The sequence below is a fragment of the Telmatherina bonti genome, assembly GCF_933228915.1.
Source record: "Telmatherina bonti genome assembly, chromosome: 1".
Taxonomy (NCBI): Eukaryota; Metazoa; Chordata; class Actinopteri; order Atheriniformes; family Telmatherinidae; genus Telmatherina; species Telmatherina bonti.
Window position 1 is genome coordinate 24,993,756 of NC_136619.1, and position 18,507 is coordinate 25,012,262.

At 41.4% G+C, this 18,507-nt stretch overlaps 1 protein-coding gene across 1 annotated transcript in view; it reads left to right on the top strand.

Moving 5' to 3' along the window:
- Positions 1-18,507, top strand: part of zfhx3b (zinc finger homeobox 3b) — a gene marked incomplete at its 3' end in the record, with an annotated part of 126,893 nt that overhangs the window by 33,734 nt on the left and 74,652 nt on the right. Inside the window, exons 2-4 of the mRNA XM_079241179.1 lie at positions 10,936-13,449; positions 13,593-14,172; positions 16,363-16,859. Of these exons, the coding sequence (XP_079097305.1) occupies positions 10,972-13,449; positions 13,593-14,172; positions 16,363-16,859 (3,555 nt within the window). The 5' untranslated portion in view covers positions 10,936-10,971. The remainder of the gene's footprint in view (positions 1-10,935; positions 13,450-13,592; positions 14,173-16,362; positions 16,860-18,507) is intronic.

The following is an 18,507-nucleotide window of genomic DNA, read 5'->3' on the forward strand; positions in this document are numbered from 1 at the left end:
ATGTACTTGGGTGCACAGAGGGAATGTTGATGTTTGCCAATTCTAAATAAAGTCTACACAGCCTACAGATCTGCAGATGTTGGGTGTTGGGTCATTTTTCCTTTCTGAGAAAAAGATCTTCCAATATTCAACTCTCCTAAACTGTTTCACCTGGATTATCAGCGGCACACAAAACAGTTTTTGTCCACTAACGTGCTTTTGCTTCAGTGATCTGAATCAACAGAATGAATACAGTAATGTTGTTGCTGCTCTTTCCAATGATAACTTTTCCTCATATAGGATGTGTCTGTCATTGGCCTAAAGCACATGACCCTTGGGGTAATTACTCAGCAGTGTAAACTAGGATGTCAAATCATATAATGTTGATATAATAAAGCATTAAATTTCCCTTAATCCATTCTTATTATGTAAGATTTTCTCTCTCCTTTTTGAAGTTTTTTGTTCCCAACCCTTTGCATGACCGCTGCTCAGTTTTAGCATCCATGAATAAAGAGCCAAACATTCATTTGCTGAAGCACATAACCAAGAAAATAACCTTTTTTTTCCACATTCATAAATTTTTGAGGGTTATTTCATCTTCTGTTATATTTTTCTGTGCTAATTAATGCAATGCATATATTCTTGAAAAGTGATTTCAGTAAAATCTAGCTTGGGTTTTGTGAAACAGTAGGCTTAATAAGTTTTTCACATGCATGCATCCACGCTGATTCAAACCTACAAATGTCCATGGACTAAATATCTGTGCCTGTCCTCTGAGGAATGTGTGGGTTTTCTTGCAGCGATTGACCCTCAGACCCCAGGCTCACGTGACTGAAATTCCACTCACACTCACATACACTGACCACACTGGCACAACACACTGCTGCTTTTATCTCCTTGCTCAGAAATAGAACCAACCACTTAAAAACTGTAATAATGTCCACGAGCCCCCTCACAGCTCAGTGATAAGGAAGCTCAAAGATAAATACCAGCAAACAACACACATTTAAACTGATTGTTTTTCAGACTGTTCATCCCTTAAAAATAGTCTTACCATGCGGCTGTTGAGCATGGGTGCTCTACAGTTCCAGTACTTCGCCTTATTGGACAATGCTGTGCTCAGCAGGCTGCCCAGCTGGGGCCCAGATGTGGCAGCCATGTCATGCAGAGCTGGGAGGCAGAAGATAAGAGGCCGATGGTAGGCCTGTTCCTTGGTTTCGGGTCTGTTCCACAGCGGTTCAACTAGATGTTGCGGTCGGTACGATGTGAACTTTGACAGCCCAAGTCATGCTTAATGCCTCACTTCCCAAATACAGCTCAGTAGGGCTGATTTATATCTACCAGGTGCTACAGAGTGCTAAGCAACTCTAGGATGAGAGGAGGCATGTGGCCATTTCATTAAGGCAGATGAACAAGGACTGCTCTGTGTGTGTGTGTGTGTGTGTGTGTGTGTGTGTGTGTGTGTGTGTGTGTGTGTGTGTGTATCTGTGTGTATATGTGTGTGTGCGTAGATGAGGGACAGAAGACTGGTCTTTTTCAAATATAGCTCCACGGCACTGTAGCTGTCATAATACTCAGACCTGGCCAGGAGAGAGGAAGAAGAAGAGGAACTTATTAACACACTCTACATTTCTCAAAATATAACTCCAGCTTTCACTTTTTCGTAGCTCTCGCCGAGGTCGCTATCCCCCTCAAAGATTCTGGACACTTGTAGATTCCCCTGTGCCAAGATTTTTTTTCAGCTATTGAGCTGCCAAGAACTCTAATGGTCAGAGTTAGCTAATTTTCTTTCTGCTTCTTTGCAGTAAATTTACTTTGACTCTACTCTGGACAGCTTGTCAAGGAGGAAGGTCTTTGCCGTACAAGCCTTCTGTCTATATTCAAGAGTCACACACCTTCTAGCTATAGAAGTCAGAAGTAGACGTGATCTGCTAGGAATATGTTAACTATAATGCATTTTAGAAATAGGTTACTCCCTGTCTGTTTTGTGATGTGATGGCAGAAGCTTTCCCTCACTGTCAGATCTCCCTGGAGGTCTGTGGCTCAGATTTAGTGCAAATGAATACTTATTATGAGTAATGCAGAGGGGACTGTAGTCTTTTAGTCACATTTTCCTGTTTATTTCCTGCCAAATAGCAATGTTTCTCTTCACACAAGAGTCTCTGTGCACTGTGGTCGGACCTGTCAGTGCTCAGCGTAGCTACAGAAATGTTGTTTGATGTTCCTTGCACACTTCAGAGTCAAGTGTTGAGGTGTCTTTCAGCATTGCCCTCCAGGCCACCTTGTTATACACTTAACAAGTTGTTTTTCTTTTGTTTTACCTCCCCTTTTCCTCTGTTGACAGTTCCTCATCACACCTTTACTCAGAAGAATGCACATCACCTTCCAAGGTTTGCTTTGGAATCTGTCCTTGTAAACTGTAGGGCAAGCTCTGCTTTCCTTTTAAGATGACGATTGTATCAAGATCTGATTTATGAGTTCTGTATTTACAAACTACTTGTGTAAAGATTAGGAATTTCATTGCCATGTAAACCAAAACTCAGAGGGATTGTCTTCCTTAAATCCACCCCCCCCTTTATTTTTCCTCAGTGAAATATTTGAAGATGTTCTATCTGATGTAAAGAACACATTGCTGAGTATATTTCCCTTGTTCGGAATTCCACTTGTGAGATTCCTTCCTGCTGTCAGGGAACCAGCTTAGCCATACAGCTTGCCGAAGACGTGACACATGCAGTGACTTTGTGTAAGCACTCTCTGGAGGTGTCTCTCATTCACACAGATTTAGTTTAAGAAGTTTCCTTTTACATCTGGAGTTCAGAGAGTTAAAAAAAAAAAAAAAATTCTCGGTACCTAAAAACGTAATTAACCATTTTAATTCACCAGGAAAAAGACAATAGAAAATACTTTCCCCCTGAGGTTTATTGTGCAGTTTTTTTTCCCCCCAGGATAAGGGGTTCAGCTTAGCTCCAGCAGAGGGAAATTTGGGCCAGACCTCATAAAAAAAGTATTTGTGTACCAGAAAGATTTTCTCTTTTCCCTTTTAAATCTTTGTCATTAATGACTTTAGCAAATGTGAAGTGGGGAGTGAATGGTTCAGCTGTGCAAGGTCTTCAAAGCAACCCTCTAATTATTTATCCAGGATATCCTACTCTAGAATTAGAGGCCAGGTCACCATAGGCTTTCATGCTTTTTTTTCTGGAAAGAAATAATTTCCACAGAATGGTTTCACTGGGACACACTCTAATCCCTGCTTTATGTGCATGGATGGGTGTGTGTGTGTGTGTGTGTGTGGGTGTGTGTGTTTGGTATGCGTGTGTCTGGATATGTGCTCACACACATGATATGGTATATACCCACACAGGCTTATGTGGATGGGACGGTACTGCTCCTCAGTATGAGGTGTGTAAAAGAGATAGTGAGTTTCCATTTTCCACACATAACACTGCATGACTTCCCTCCGCTCTGCTCTCACCCCAGACAGCTTTCACCCACATTTCTCAGGTTTCTTGGTCATTTGGCCTTCACATGCCTTCTAAAAGGGATCTTATCACCCTGCTCAGGTTTAGACACTTAACCGAACACTGCCCCTAACTCTCCAAAGTCCTGGTGTGATGTAACTCTCCTCATAGTATACTGTTGTGTGTCCGAGCTTAGCCTTTTCTTTTTATACATTTTCTGTACATTACATGATAGATTTGCAGTTGTATGTTTTATTTGTCTTAGAATATGCATAATTACTAAACATGTTTTGGTTCTCTAAAATTCTCCATTGTACTTTAGAGCCTATGCCTTTAAGGGTCTTCAGCAGTGGATATTTGTGTAATTCCAAGTGGCTGTGAAGCCTGTGTTTTACCAGGTGCAGGTCACTGCTAAGGTATTTGTTTTCAGATATCACAATAGGGCTCAGCATCATAGACATCTCATTTATCCAATCTGTCTATCATGACATGATTCTTACTTGCATTCTATATCCTACCTGCTTTAGATACCGTATAGAATATACCATAGCTTGGGCTTTTCCCATTTTCACTTGGTCAACAGTTTGCTAATCAGTGTTAGCTTCCATAGTGGATGTAGAGGTAGTTGTAATGGCATCTTCCTGAACACCTCAATCTTTTAGGTTTTGAGTGGCAGAATAATGGAGCAGAGCGATGTGAAGTTGTCTGTGTGTTTTATGTTTGTGTATGAATGGGGGCATCTAATTTAGTCACAGTCTATGGTGGACGGACAGCTGACGGTCTCTCAAAAAACATTTACATAAAGCCCTACAATTGTGATGATAAACCATTTTATCATTGCACTCCCAATCAATAATGTGGCTTCTTGAGGTTTAATATTTCAATGGTATTGATTACTTTAACAACTGTGTTTGTGGTTGCCTTGCCATAGCTGAAACACTGCAGTATGTACACATGTTTGTGTGTGTGTGTGTACTGTACATCTTTATAACACAAAATGATCTTGACTTTGAGTTGTTCAAAATAACTTCAATTAATTTCCCACCTTATAGCCCCAGAAGACAGTGTTCTGTTCTTCTCTAGTTTAAGTCACTGGTTATCTCAGCTTCACTCTTCAAGTCTCATGCTGTTACAGCTGAAAAATGAAATGGACAGAGTGCAAACACAAGCCATGAAAACACTGTTGCTAGCAAATTTCACTTCCATCCTCTCTGTAGAAAGTGCCTGTTTCCAGCAGATATAAATAGGGGCAGATTTGTTGTTGTTGTTGATAGAAATTAAGGTCCTGAGACTTAAAAACTGTGATCCCATTTTTGTCATATGTCCCTGACCTCTCAGTGGACACATGTCTTTGGCTCTCTGGCTTTCTGTCTGCCCAAATATCACAGTCTCACAATCTGCATATCAATCTCCCGTGTTTCTTTCCTTAAACTACAAACAATACAGAAGCACAGTTGGAAATACTCCACATATACACAAATATGTTTCTGAATTTCTTACTTTTTGAATTCAGGAGTCTTCTCAGGAATCATGATTAGTCCCTGACAGATGAATGCACAAAGTATTGACTATTCTCTCAGCCCTTCTGCATTCCACACTGTGAGAAAGTCAGCACTGCATGCTAAAGGATGTCAGGCTCTATGTCAAAGTGTTCCAAATCATTCAGCATCCATTCCAAATTTGCACAGATATGGAGGATGTGTATCTAACCAATCTGATAAGTATTTGAAAGTCTCTCACTTTGCCTTTCAATTTTACAGATACCCTACTGTGTGAGCATGTTTACCAGTGCTCTGTGCACTGGGTTGCCTGGGGGTGAACGTTAGTTTGTGCCCAATAGCCCTTCTCTGATTATACATCAATACCTTAATTCCAAGGATAATTTATGCGCTTATAAATTACAAAGCTTTCTAAACAAACCACATGGGACATAGGAGGAAAATAACACAGTGCAGTCTTTCAGAATGAAGAGCTGCACTAAGAAGAAGTTGTTTTCGTAGCAATTATAATATTTCCTGCTTAGTTTTTGTGTTCTTAATTCGTCAGATATCTGGGTGGTACTGTTTTTTTTTTTTTGTTTTCTGCTTTATGATTTCACTTTGACTTATTGGTAAATCTTTTGGTTTTTTTTGTTTGTTTACAAACGCAGCACTGAGAAGTCTCTTACAGCATGCACTTTCTGCCTCCTTATATGCTGTCTCTTCCTCTGTACTGAGGTTTAAATGAAATTACATGAGGCTTCTCACATTTGTACTTGGAGTGCACCAGAGACCCCCACACACCGCCACCCCACCACCCATGCTGTTTGCTAATTGATGGGAGACTGGGAGCTTCCTGCTGTGTGTTCGCTCTTCCTTCTGCTTTGCCACCCCACCAGGTCTTTCACCACATCGCTCTGCAGAACCCAGTAATTAACCCTCAGCTAATTAACTTCTTCTAATTACACCAGCACACTGTTTCTATCACACCCTCCAAAACAGGGGAAACACTTTTGTGTAGTATCAGTCCTTTCTGTAGGGTTTTGAAGGTTAGATGTGCTCCTGTCTTGATCATTTAATCAGACTACGCTCTGCGTACAAGTAACACACAGTTCTGCACTGTGATTTCATTGCTACTTTGTCTTATGTAACATTTCTTCCGTTCTGCAACATGGAATGGATTAGCACAATGTGATGGTGTTGTGTAAAGGGTAAAATCATTTTCAAGGTTTTATTTCAGGTCTATTAACAAAGGAGGCAATTGATACTACAAACAAATCAATTTTGCCTTCTCTGTCCAGTATTGCTAGTACAAAATGCTTACTAAAATTGAGTGCTGTGAAACTAAACTATTTACCTCCAGGGTATTTTAGTGTTCTCATATTGTTATCAGCAAGGATTATTTTTGCTGTATGTTATGTATTTGTTCCAGCACAAAACTAGATTAATGGAATCTGTAAGCTGTCATCTTGTCTCTACAGCACATAGCACCATGCATGACAGAGGCTACACGCCTCAATTCTGCTGTATTTGAGAAATTCACCCAGACACACCAATGACCAGCCTCCTGTGCTCACACACACTCATGTAAACATACCGTACTGTTCCTCCCTGCCTTAGACTCAACATAGCCCGGGCTATTTCTGTTCCATAGACGGATAGCTCCCACTGAAGATCATTGATTTTTCGGGAAGCCCTGTTTACAGGCTGAGTGCCATCGACCTGAGGTGACTTTTTGCCTCCTGCAGTTGGAGCATCCTTATGTCTGCATTAGAAGAATAGTAAACTGAGTTTTTACATCACACAATAAACAACAATGATCTAGATAGTTAATTGTCAGGGATACAGTGTGGGGGATAAAAATGAAAAGAATCCCCTGTACCTGTCAAAATTACAATAGTAACTGTGTATTACAAAAACAAATATTTCTAGCTTAGAGGATTGAGACTGATACTGCAGTTTTCTTTTTTCTTTTCAGACTACTCTGCATTAACAAAGGTAAAGCAATTACAACATTTTATGAAAAAAAACAAGTTTTTTTTTTCACATTTACATTTCCATGCATGTAATCTTTATGCTGTATCAATCACATGCCTGAGTGTAGACTCATCTTATGCCAAGTTGTTATGTTAAAGATAAGCAAAAATTTTCTTTGTTGTAATACCAGGGAGTGAATGGGAGTGAAATATTATTAAAAAAATATATTTAAAAAAATATAAAAAAAGGCAGGTGCAGTGCAATGTTAGAAATGTACTGTAATTTCCCTCATAAGAGCAAAGTGTTAAAACCCAAATTCATTGAGCCATGTTGGGTATTAATGTGTACTTAGGTTAAAGAGTTCAATGCATGCATACCTTTTATTGGTGATTAAGTAGAACAAACCTAAAAGATAAACCCAGGCTTTACTCTGCCTGAGGACTACAATGGTTCCCCGTCAATGAGCATGTCCCTAGTGCAACATCAAAAGCCTTCCCCTGCTTTATCAATAAGAATCCTTCCTTCCCACATCTTCCTGTAACTTGCTTAGTGTTCACGCCATTGATTTTCCAATAAGCGCCCCTTACCTTGCGGTAGTTGGCCAGGCTCTGTGATGGCTCAGAAAGCAGACACAGACCGGCAACAACTGCAGATCAGATCTGATGCATTGTTAGTCCTCCTTGGAATGTATTAAGAAATTGTGTTTTATCATGTAAAAGGTAGAAGGCTATCGCTGCTGATGAAGACCTGCTTAGGAGTAAGAGTCAGGGCCCGACTTTGCCTATAGTTTTCAAAATCTCAGTCTGAACTAATTCCCTCAGGACATGGTAGAGTAGTGTCCTCTGAAGAGGAGACCAAGCCTTCAAGGAAGGCGAAAAGGATTTGCTCATAATCAGATAGGAAATTAGCCTCTTATTCATCTCTTTTAATTGGCAGTAAATCTCACTGAATGAAAACTTAGACTTTTAAAAATACTTCCTTTTGCATCTTCACTAAATGACATCTGGACCCACGCTAACATTGTTCCTTCTAACCAAGGCTTCTGGACAAGATTTTGCCTAATCCGTTAGGGAAGAGGTGTGGAATGTGACTGACTTATTTTTGTGAGAGGAGAGCGAAAAGAGAACAAAGTAACTATAGCATACAGTCATTGAAGGCAGGTGACAGCAGAGTCCTACAGTCAGGATGTGTGCATCAGCATGCTCTGCCTTAGATCAGCTCAGGAATCCAGCCTTTTCTTCCCTGTGATTATCTTATATTGTCAGCTGAGGTTTGTTTTGGCTGCACACAGTATGCTTATTGTCAACTCAGTGTGCCCACATCCAGAATAACGATGCAATACAAGGGCAAGAGCCATGGCACAGTCACTTGTTGTAGAGCCAGAATGTAAAAGAATATTTTCTTTACTACATATTACAGTATATAACCCCTCATAATGATACTCGGTGATAGTCACCTTTGCTGCGCTGCTTCATCATTTTGATTTGTGGTTATTAACGCAGTCAGCACTCAGAGACACCAGCCTTCTCCACTTCCCCTCTAGTTCGACCGCGTCTCTTTGTCTGTCTCTGTACTTGTTTAGTGCCTCCCAGAGATTAAAGCTTTTCCTGCTTTAAACAGGTGTCACTGAGCCAGGCAGACCTATGAGAGACAAATAGCGTTATATCAGTTGGCTCATCTGCGACTTTCCGACTCCAGACAATCCCATTGCTCATCAGTAACCACTGCAGGTTATTGAATTACACCATCTTGATTTTAAAGGGCAATCCTGTTTTCTATAAAGAGTGGACACACCAAGCTGTACTCAAAGTACTCCAGCTCTGATCAAAAGTCATTGTGTTATCCTGTCCTTTACTAACTGGTTGTGGTATTTTGGAGCTGTAATGGGAATTGATGGTTGCATACCCTCTTTACAGTGCACTGTATGCAGCTTGTTAATACTCATCAAGGCAAAGAGGAGGTCATTGTTAACTAGCAGACTTAACTGCTAGCTGAGCATGTGGGCCCAGTGTTCCCAGGCCTGGTTGAGACAGGCAGTGGAATCTGGAGGAGGGGCTGATAGATTACAGGAACAAAGTGTGAAATATTCCATGTTCAGACATGGAGATGTTTTCCTATGAGACAGACATTTTAAGACAAGTCTCATTTTATGCCCCCTTTTTTTTTTTTTTTTTTTTTACAACATTTTGCACAGTTTATCCATTTGCTTTCCGTCTGAAGAATCTTGTGTTCCACAGCTGTCTTTTTCTGTACTTGCTTCACTCTCACTGCCCTCCGTCTATTTGTGTAAAATGGCTGTTGGGCTCACAGCCTCTTATTAATGGAGCAAATAATAAATACAGACCAGTGGGGATAGTATCCCCTCACTCAATATAGCAGCCATCTTTAAATCATGTCTAGCTATATAAAACAATCTTGTTAATAAGCCAGCCAGTTAAATATCTTATCATTTTAGATGCAAAGTAACTCAAAGGTTATCAAAGTGAGCTACTGTAGCATTAAACAAAACAATCAGTTCATGGACTATTCTGTCATTAGAATGTATTCCTATTTTGACAATAAAACCACAACATCTTTGCAGTGATAACTAGTTTTTTCTTTTTTATCCACTCTGAAACATCTTTCTTTCTTTGCTATTTCACTCTCAACCTACTCTTCTGAATTATGGTTCATACATAGACTTTAGTACAAAAACATATCTCCATGGCTTTACATTATTTTTGCAATAGGCATGCATATAGGCTGGAGAGGTCTCAGGTAGGTTATGTTATGTTGGAGGTAAGCTTCATCAGACATTCATGAATAGCCAGACAGGCATTATCAATCTCTCCTCTCCCTCTGTGGTTAATATGTTCGACTGTGGGGGTAGACTCCATTCTGATCACAGCTGAAATTTGCATCCCTAAGTAAATAAGTAAATAAATCAAGTGCAAGCAGTGAATGTGCTAATCAACTGGGACATGGCAGTGAGCTTGGTGCCGGGAAACTTTGCTCATGTAATATTCAGTACTGGTGGGTTAAAGGGCAGCCCAGAGTTATTGGTTTCAGCCCGATTGCCCCCTTTAATCAATGTTGGCTGCATCCCTTTAATAAAATTATTAGCTCAGCAGTATCTTACGTTATCATTTTATCTCTTCTGCGCTCTAAATTGCAGCCTGTGTTGGGCCTCTCAGATGCTCGGGGCATGGCCAGCTCCCAAAAGCACAGCTTCCATTTATTATTTCAGAGGCGGATGATGGCTGTAGTGTTTGAAACCAGGCTAAGCGTAGAGGTTATTGGATGCCAGATCTAAACACAGCTGCAATGAAATCCCACCCCAGCTAATATATTTTGAGCATATAGAAAATGCTGCCTTTTATTACAAATGTTATAGTTCAGACATGTCCATCTCTATAATGACCATGGTAAATGCATCTTATAAGCGAACAGCTTATGTTAGAGTAATGATACTAATACTGTGAAGGATTTAAAAAAAACAAAAAACAAATGTTTTTTTTTGACAACGCATTGTCACTTTTTCTTCCAGTTATGTAAATGTGTGATGTGCTGATGGGTGGCTTCTCTGTGTCTAATTATCTCACGAGGAATCTATTTGATCCATTAAGTTAGTCTGACTGCAAGTTAATTAAAAACGGATGTAGGATTTGTAGAATATAAGATTAGGGATGTTGTTTGGAAGGTGAAGATAAAAGATGGTACCTTTGCAATATGGCAGGAAGATGAATCATGGATGGCTTATTAGTGCTTGTCTCAGGTATTGTGTTTAAGTGCCTAATCTAATGTAATGAGTGTGGTGTCAGTTTTCCAATTAAATCTCCAGACTTTTGTCTCTTATCCAGTGTGCCATACATTTGATTTTTTTTTCTTTCAAGGTTTCACTGTATGGGGTTTCTTTTATATTTTCTATGCCTGCTATAGTCTTAATGGGCATGGTACTTTTTAAGCTATATCTATTTGTTTCTATATTTAGCATAATAAATTATGCGTTGTGTATGCCTGTATACAATAAATACACTAAAACAACCTCCTCTATGTCTCTGCAGGCCTGGATGCGATGAACGCCTCATGTAGGCATCAGCATGGACAGCTGTGAGTCTCCCGTGGTTTCTGGGACAGACGATGGGCTCGGCTCCTCCCAGCAGCAGCAACCACCTCAGCCCTGGAACGATCAGTCAAACTCACAGATCACTTGCTCCAACCAGGCCTCTTCCCTGGATGCCCTGTCTCTCTCTGCTCCTTACCCCTCTCAATCCCAAAACGCCATTGCACCTCATGACGGGGTGAGAGAACTACAGTCCCAGCAGCAGCCAAAACAGACATCACCGCAGTCCCACCGTGATAGCTCTGCCATAGGCCAGCTGCACTCAAGAGGAGAGGGTCTTGGGGAAGTGGAGCCGGAAGGAGTGAGCTGTGGAGAAGAGGAAGAATCTGAGGACTTAGATGAAATGGAGATTGACAGCTGTTTCCCAAGTCTTCAAGCTTTTCCTGGTGTGCCAATAGCATCAGGGGGCGGGGGCATACCTACTCTTTTGCGACATCAGCCCACACAACAGCCGGGACAACCTGAGAGTGAGAGTGAAGAAGGAGAGGAAGAAGAGGAAGAGGAGAGCAGTGATGTTGAAAACCTGGCTGGCGAGATAGTCTACCAGCCAGATGGCTCTGCCTATATTGTGGAGAGTCTCAGTCAGTTGATCCAAAGTAGTGGAGGCATGGTACCTGGCCTGCTTCCCACAAACTCTCTCACGAGTGGGGGAAAACCGGGGGAACCTGCTGGGACATCATCCTCGGTCTATCCACAGATTATCAACACTTTCCACATAGCCTCGTCTTTTGGAAAGTGGTTTGGCAATTCAGACCAAGGTTTTCCCAATACCTCAACAATGGCAGGCCTCAGTCCTGTCCTGCACAGTTTCCGTGTCTTTGATGTGCGGCACAAAAGCAACAAGGATTACCTGAACAGTGATGGGTCTGCCAAGAAGTCCTGTGTATCCAAAGATGTTCCCAACAACGTGGATTTCTCCAAATTTGATGGGCTAGCCCTTTATGGCAAAGGTAAACCCATTCTCATGTGTTTTCTCTGCAAGCTGTCCTTTGGCTATGCCCGCTCCTTTGCCACTCATGCTGTCCATGATCACCGCATGACACTGTGTGAGGACGAACGCCGGCTGCTTGCAGATAAGCATGCCTCTGCCATCATCCAGGGCATTGGGAAAGACAAAGAGCCCCTCATCAGTTTCTTGGAACCAAAAAATAAGAGCACTCCTCTGCCACCTACCCTGGTCCCCATGAACTCTGGTCAGAGCTTCTATGGCACATTTAGTGGTGTCCATCTGGAGCCTGGAAGCAGCAGTGGAGGTAGTGATACCCTCCTAAACAAAGACTCTCACTCCGGACTCCAGCAAAAGCAGCAACAACAAACCCCGCTGGGTTCAGTCTTCTCTCTTGGTGGACTGAGCAGTCCCAAAACATCCACTCTTACCTCATCTCCAGGCTCTGCCAAAGACTCCAGTGCCCTGCCCAAACAGGGAGGGAGAACAGAGGAGTCTGCGGGGAAAGAGTTGGTATGTAAGGGAGAAGATGGGACTACCGAGGGACATGAAAGCAAGGCACACCTATCCAACCAGATGGGGAGCTCAGAAGAAGAGGAGGAACTGTTATTAGGAGAGGAGGATGATGAGATGGAGGCTGAAAGTACTGCAGTGACCTGTGGTGGCAACAGTAGCAGTGGTGGTGGAGAGGCGGGGGAACCAGTTGTCTCAAACCAAAGCATTTCCAAATCTCCTTTATTAATGCCTAGTAGCACTCTTCAGCCTTCTGTCTGCACCTCAGCAGTCAGTTCCATACTCAACAGCAAAGCCCTTGCTTCCATTTCCTCCTCTGTCAAGGAAGAGGCTTCAGCTGCAGACGGTGGGGGGAGGACCTCTGAGCTCCCTCTGAGCTTTAACTGCCAGGGACCCACTTGTTCCATGGCAATGGCAGCAACTGCCGTTAGACGGAGCGAGGATGACACTACTGGCATTTCCTCCTCCCCGTTGTCCTCCAATGCTGCTGCTGATGAAAGTGCCAATCGAGATAGTGCCACAGCTCCAGAACCAAATGATTGCCCAGCAGAAGGAGAGGAAGAAAATGGAGCCCTTCTGCATCATCATCACATGCATCACCATCATCATCACCTCCACCCTTCATCTCATGGTCACTCTCTTCCCCTCCCAGGGGGTTCCTGTGACTTAACAGGAATGGGTGAGTGTTCGCAGAACCATGGCCATGGTGGGAGTGGAGGAAGTGGGGTAGAGTGTCCTAAATGTGACACTGTTCTAGGTTCATCGCGTTCTTTGGGTGGTCATATGACCATGATGCATTCAAGGAACTCGTGCAAGACACTAAAATGTCCCAAATGCAACTGGCATTACAAGTACCAGCAGACACTGGAGGCCCACATGAAAGAGAAGCACCCCGACTCTGGAGGCTCCTGTGTATATTGCAGCAGTGGTCAGAGTCACCCTCGTTTGGCTCGTGGTGAAAGCTATACCTGTGGATATAAGCCCTTCCGGTGTGAGGTATGAAACCCAGAAATTCTCCTTGTTTTAATAGTTTTAATATTTTTTGTGCATATCATGTGTATTTAACATAAAACTATTTTGAAAAGTTGTGATATATGTAAGTTTATTGTACTTCAAGAGAAAATGTGCTATATTTCCAGGTGTGTAACTATTCCACTACCACAAAAGGTAATCTCAGCATCCACATGCAATCGGATAAACACCTGAACAACATGCAGACACTGCAGAATGGAGGCTCCATTGGCTCTGGGCAGGAGCAAGTGTTTGGACATACTCCAGCAGGAGTAGTAGCTGTTCCCTCAGCAACCCAGGCCAGTAGTCATCATCCTCCACATCACCATCCTACACAGTCTTCTACTCATATGTCTGTACCGTGTGGAGCCCCCTCGCCAACCAAGCCGAAGAGCAAACCCACTTGGAGGTGTGAAGTATGTGACTACGAGACCAATGTGGCACGAAACCTTCGCATCCACATGACCAGTGAGAAGCACATGCACAACATGATGCTCCTCCAGCAGAATGTGACTCAGATGCAGCATGGACGACTTGGATTGGGAGCTATGCCTTCTCCATCGGAGGCTGAGCTCTACCAATATTACTTGACACAGAACATGAGCCTTCCACCAGGCCTCAAGATAGACCCAGCTGGAGCCGAAGCCCAGTTTTTGATGGGGAGCTTTCACCTCGATCCCAGCATGGCTGCTTTGGGCCCTGCACTTGGTGAGCCTCCTTTTGCCTTTTTTGTAATGAGTAAAGCTTAAGTTTATTTCAGGTGAAAACCATTTCAATATAAAATATACCATATGTTGAATCCTTCATAGCAGTAATTAGTGACAGTTATTAATTTTTCAAATTTGAATTTATGAAATGTCCAAGAACATGTACTTATCAAATATGCCACATTATGCTCTATGCTTCACAAAAGAATGAGCAGTACCCATTATTAGCCAAACCATTGTTAATGAAATTATTTGTATGAAATTATTGTTACTGAATTTATCACCACATTTTAGTTTATTTTTCCATGATGCCCTATGCTTAGCATCAGTAGTAAGCATCCTAATTTACAAACTCAGTCTGTCAAGTCATGTAATTCACTCATTTATGAAAATGAGTATGCCATGTGACATGCATAACTAAAAGATACAATATATTTCTAGCATTAGAATTCTAAACCTCAATGTTTGCCACACCATGCCCCTCCCTTTAGCCTTTTTATATCATTATTTGCAACATGCTGCTGAATCTTAGATGTGTGTTTTTTTGTTTTGTTTTGTTTTTTTTGTTTTTTAATGTGGTAATTACATTTTATCTTGGTCAGAGAAGGGAGGTTAGTGCAAGGGTACTTCAGAAGTTTGGCCAAATGTTTTGAGCATTGGTTATAACCACAAAGATTGTTTAGACTTGTCCTTCTACTGTCACCAGTTGATCAGAGACCCAAACAAGGATTTATTGCTGTGACTAATTACACCTGTTATCCATGGCCACATTTTTAGAAACACTTGTAGCTGTTGCACACCAACACACACTCACACTCCCACATTAATATTAAATAGAGTGCATAAGACTTTGTAAATGTTGTGAGAGACTATCATCAGAAGGAAATCTCAGACCAAACAGGGAAAGTGTGAGGTGCATATTGGTTTTCTCTGTGTATTGCTACAGACATAACAAATGTTGAACTCGAATGGTCTCAGTGTCTTGGTAATCCCTGTTCGCAAGACTCTGCTAGTAAAATGACAATATTGGAGGATGATCAAGAGAATTAAAGAAAAGGAAGGAATGGCAATGTCCAGTTATTTGTGCCAAGTTATCTATGTAGCATCCTTTGTAAAGCTCTACAGCAGCAGTTATTTATTTTAAACTATTTGAAAACAAAAGAATTGTATATTTTTAATCTTTAACATACTTTGTCAATGGCATGGCTTCAAAATTGAGGAAAATTAGACAAACAAGTTTGAAGTTGTAGTTGTAGTTTTAGAGAACAAAAGCCATAGAGAAATGGAAGGTGTAAGGTGCTGAACAACATAGGCGTAGGACAGCGAGTGTGCATGTGGATGTATCTGTGTGTTTGTGTGAGTGTAAGGAGTCATGACTACATTGCTGTGTCTGTAAGTGATTTCAGAGGACTTCTACAGAGGTCTTCCTTTCCTGGCTATAAAAGCCCAGGTAATGGAGAAAAGTCTAAGAACAAGCTGCACACTGCAGCAATAAATAAAAAAAAGAGCTGCTGGATTTAATTTAGTGTAAAGGCAGGCCAGGTCAAGCATACATGCTCAGTCTGGGCAGTCAAAGATTAAAGATCTGCAAGTGAAGGCAAAAACACTTCCTTTAAGCTAATTTTTTGCATTCATTTTTAAAGGTAACCGTTACAGACCTTATAGAAATAATTTATGTGATTGGTGTCATGGTATTTACAGTTTCAGCACTTCTTTTTTTTTTTTTTATCCTTTTGAGTCTTAAACACATTTAATCTGATAGGTGTCCATATTGATTTTAAGGAGAGATATTTGGAGAAAAGGAGGGATATAAATCCAAGCATAGAAGCATAATAAATGCATAAATATGTATTATTTATTTGTAAAGATGGACAGTAGGTTTGCATTAAAGTCATGTGTGCTTGCAGACTTTTTTTTAATTTTTATTCTTCAAGTCATGAAATTGAAATGGTAAAACAGTAAAATATGTGCATAGATTCTCGAGCAGCCCACATCATCGTCTAAGCTATATGAAAGCAACAGGGTTCTTTTATTAGATGTTATTCCTGATGAGAAGTACCTTAGGTGAAATTATCTTTAAAATGTAACTCCTGCTTAAAGCTGTAAACTTTGAATTGGTCTAACCTCATAATACAAATATTTGCTATCATTTTTTGTCAACCCTCCCCATCTCTTTTTGCCTATCTTCCAGTTGGTGGTGAAATCCCCATGGATGTGCGCCTGGGCGGTGGGCAGTTGGTGTCTGAGGAACTGATGACCCTTGGAGAGAGTCTATCTCAAACCACAGATCCTTCTCTCAAGCTCTTTCAGTGTGCTGTGTGTAACCGCTTTACCACGGACAACCTGGATGTGCTTGGCATGCATATGGGAGCTGAACGCAGCCTGCCGGAAGAGGAGTGGCGTGCTGTGGTGGGAGACTCTCATCAGTGCAAGTTGTGCCACTACACCACTCAGCTCAAGGCCAACTTCCAGCTGCACTGCAAAACAGACAAGCATGTGCAGAAGTACCAGCTTGTGGCCCACATCAAAGAAGGGGGCAAAGGGAATGAATGGCGCCTGAAATGCGTGGCCATAGGCAATCCAGTGCACCTGAAGTGTAATGCCTGCGATTACTACACTAACAGTCTGGAGAAGCTGAGGATGCACACAGTCAATTCCCGCCATGAGGCAAGCCTGAAACTATACAAGGTTAGTCTCTGTATTACACCAACACAGAATTAAAAAAGGAAAGTCTTCTTCAGTAGAAAAGTATGAAAATTAACAGGATGTTATTAATGGGGACATTTTTTACAAGCATTTTTCTTATTCATGCAAACGCAGTTGCAAGTTTGCAGTGTTCACATTCCAGTTTAAGATCTGATGAAATAGCCTAAATGAATTCTTATTCTTGTGCTATATCTGGGATTTTTAATCAAATTTAAGGAGGAATTTATGAATTTGAATACAATTTGGAAAAATGTCAGTCTATTCAAATGCTTTCATTTACATTGCGCAGGAAAGTCAAAATTTTTTAAACTGCTTTTTCATTAGTCAGTTCTTATATTTGGTTCTCCTTTTCCCGTGGGAGTCATCATCATCTGAAAAATACTGCTTCAAACATGGAGTTTTAATTACACTAAAAACTAGGGAAAAATGGTTCTTTAGAGCCCCTGGCATGACAGACATGTTTCCAGGTAGATACCTCTGTAGGTACGATAAATGTTCTAATTCTGCCCACACCTACATCAACTGTGTCCCAAGTCATGAATGATGGCTTCTTCAACTGTTGCAACTGTTGCCTTCTCAGTACTCATATTAAAGCAGGGCCACACTGTTGCAAAAGGACGAACATGGCAAGGGGAGCCCATTTGGTAGCTTAGGGCCAAATCGCTTGGAGACAAATGAAGAAGAGTTAGGAGACAGAGGTTTGGTGCTGATACTCCTCGGAGCGGGAAAGGCTGAATTGTTCTCGACAGCTGTATTGATTTTTGCTGGACTTGGAGCTTCACCTTCTCCTCTAATCATTCCATAATAGCCAGTGGATGAACACTCTCCGAACAAATGGCCATAAATCTAACAGGCCTGATTCCACTTAGGTATCTATCCTGTGTGTCTGCGGCTTTGGCCAGTCTACGCCTAACCCAACCTGGCATAGCTGCACATGTGCACACACAGACTAAAATACATAGAACCACTGGCAGCAGCCAGTTGTTGTACGCATATGTTAAACACAAATATCGTAGCTGTCTGTTTGTTCATCTTGATTTTTTTTCCCTTTTTTTTTTTTGTATTAAGTGATTTACATTGCACAAGAAATTCAATGAGAAATTTCTCTGAACAGCTGTTTCACTTCCCACTTTGGATGTTTGGATCTTTTCCCAAGGGAAGCACCATCATCTGAAAAATGAAGCTTCAAGCATTGAGTTTTAATTACACTAAAACTAGGGTGAAGTAGTCATTTTAAACATCCCGAATTGCCATGTATTAGAAACTCATCCAATGTTATGAATGGTTCCTTCGAGCCCCTGGCATGACAGACAGGTTTCCTGTCCACAGGGTCTTTGTATTGAAATAACAGTAAAACGAAAAGAAATCAATTCTCTGTGTTTTGATTAAGGTGCAGGTGTGATACAGTGCTACTGCACAGCTGTTAAAGAGGACCAGGGGGAGTAGAGAAGTCTTTGGATCATCAGTCTATGGTTTTTGGTCAAGATGAAGGGCACTGGAAGATTTCCATAGGTTATATATACAAATGACAATAATTTTAACAGGTTATGTGGATTTGTGGGTCATTCTGTGTTTTCCAGTCTGTGGTTCTCCTTTCTTGTCCTTAGTTGCTGGAGTTGGTACAAATTCC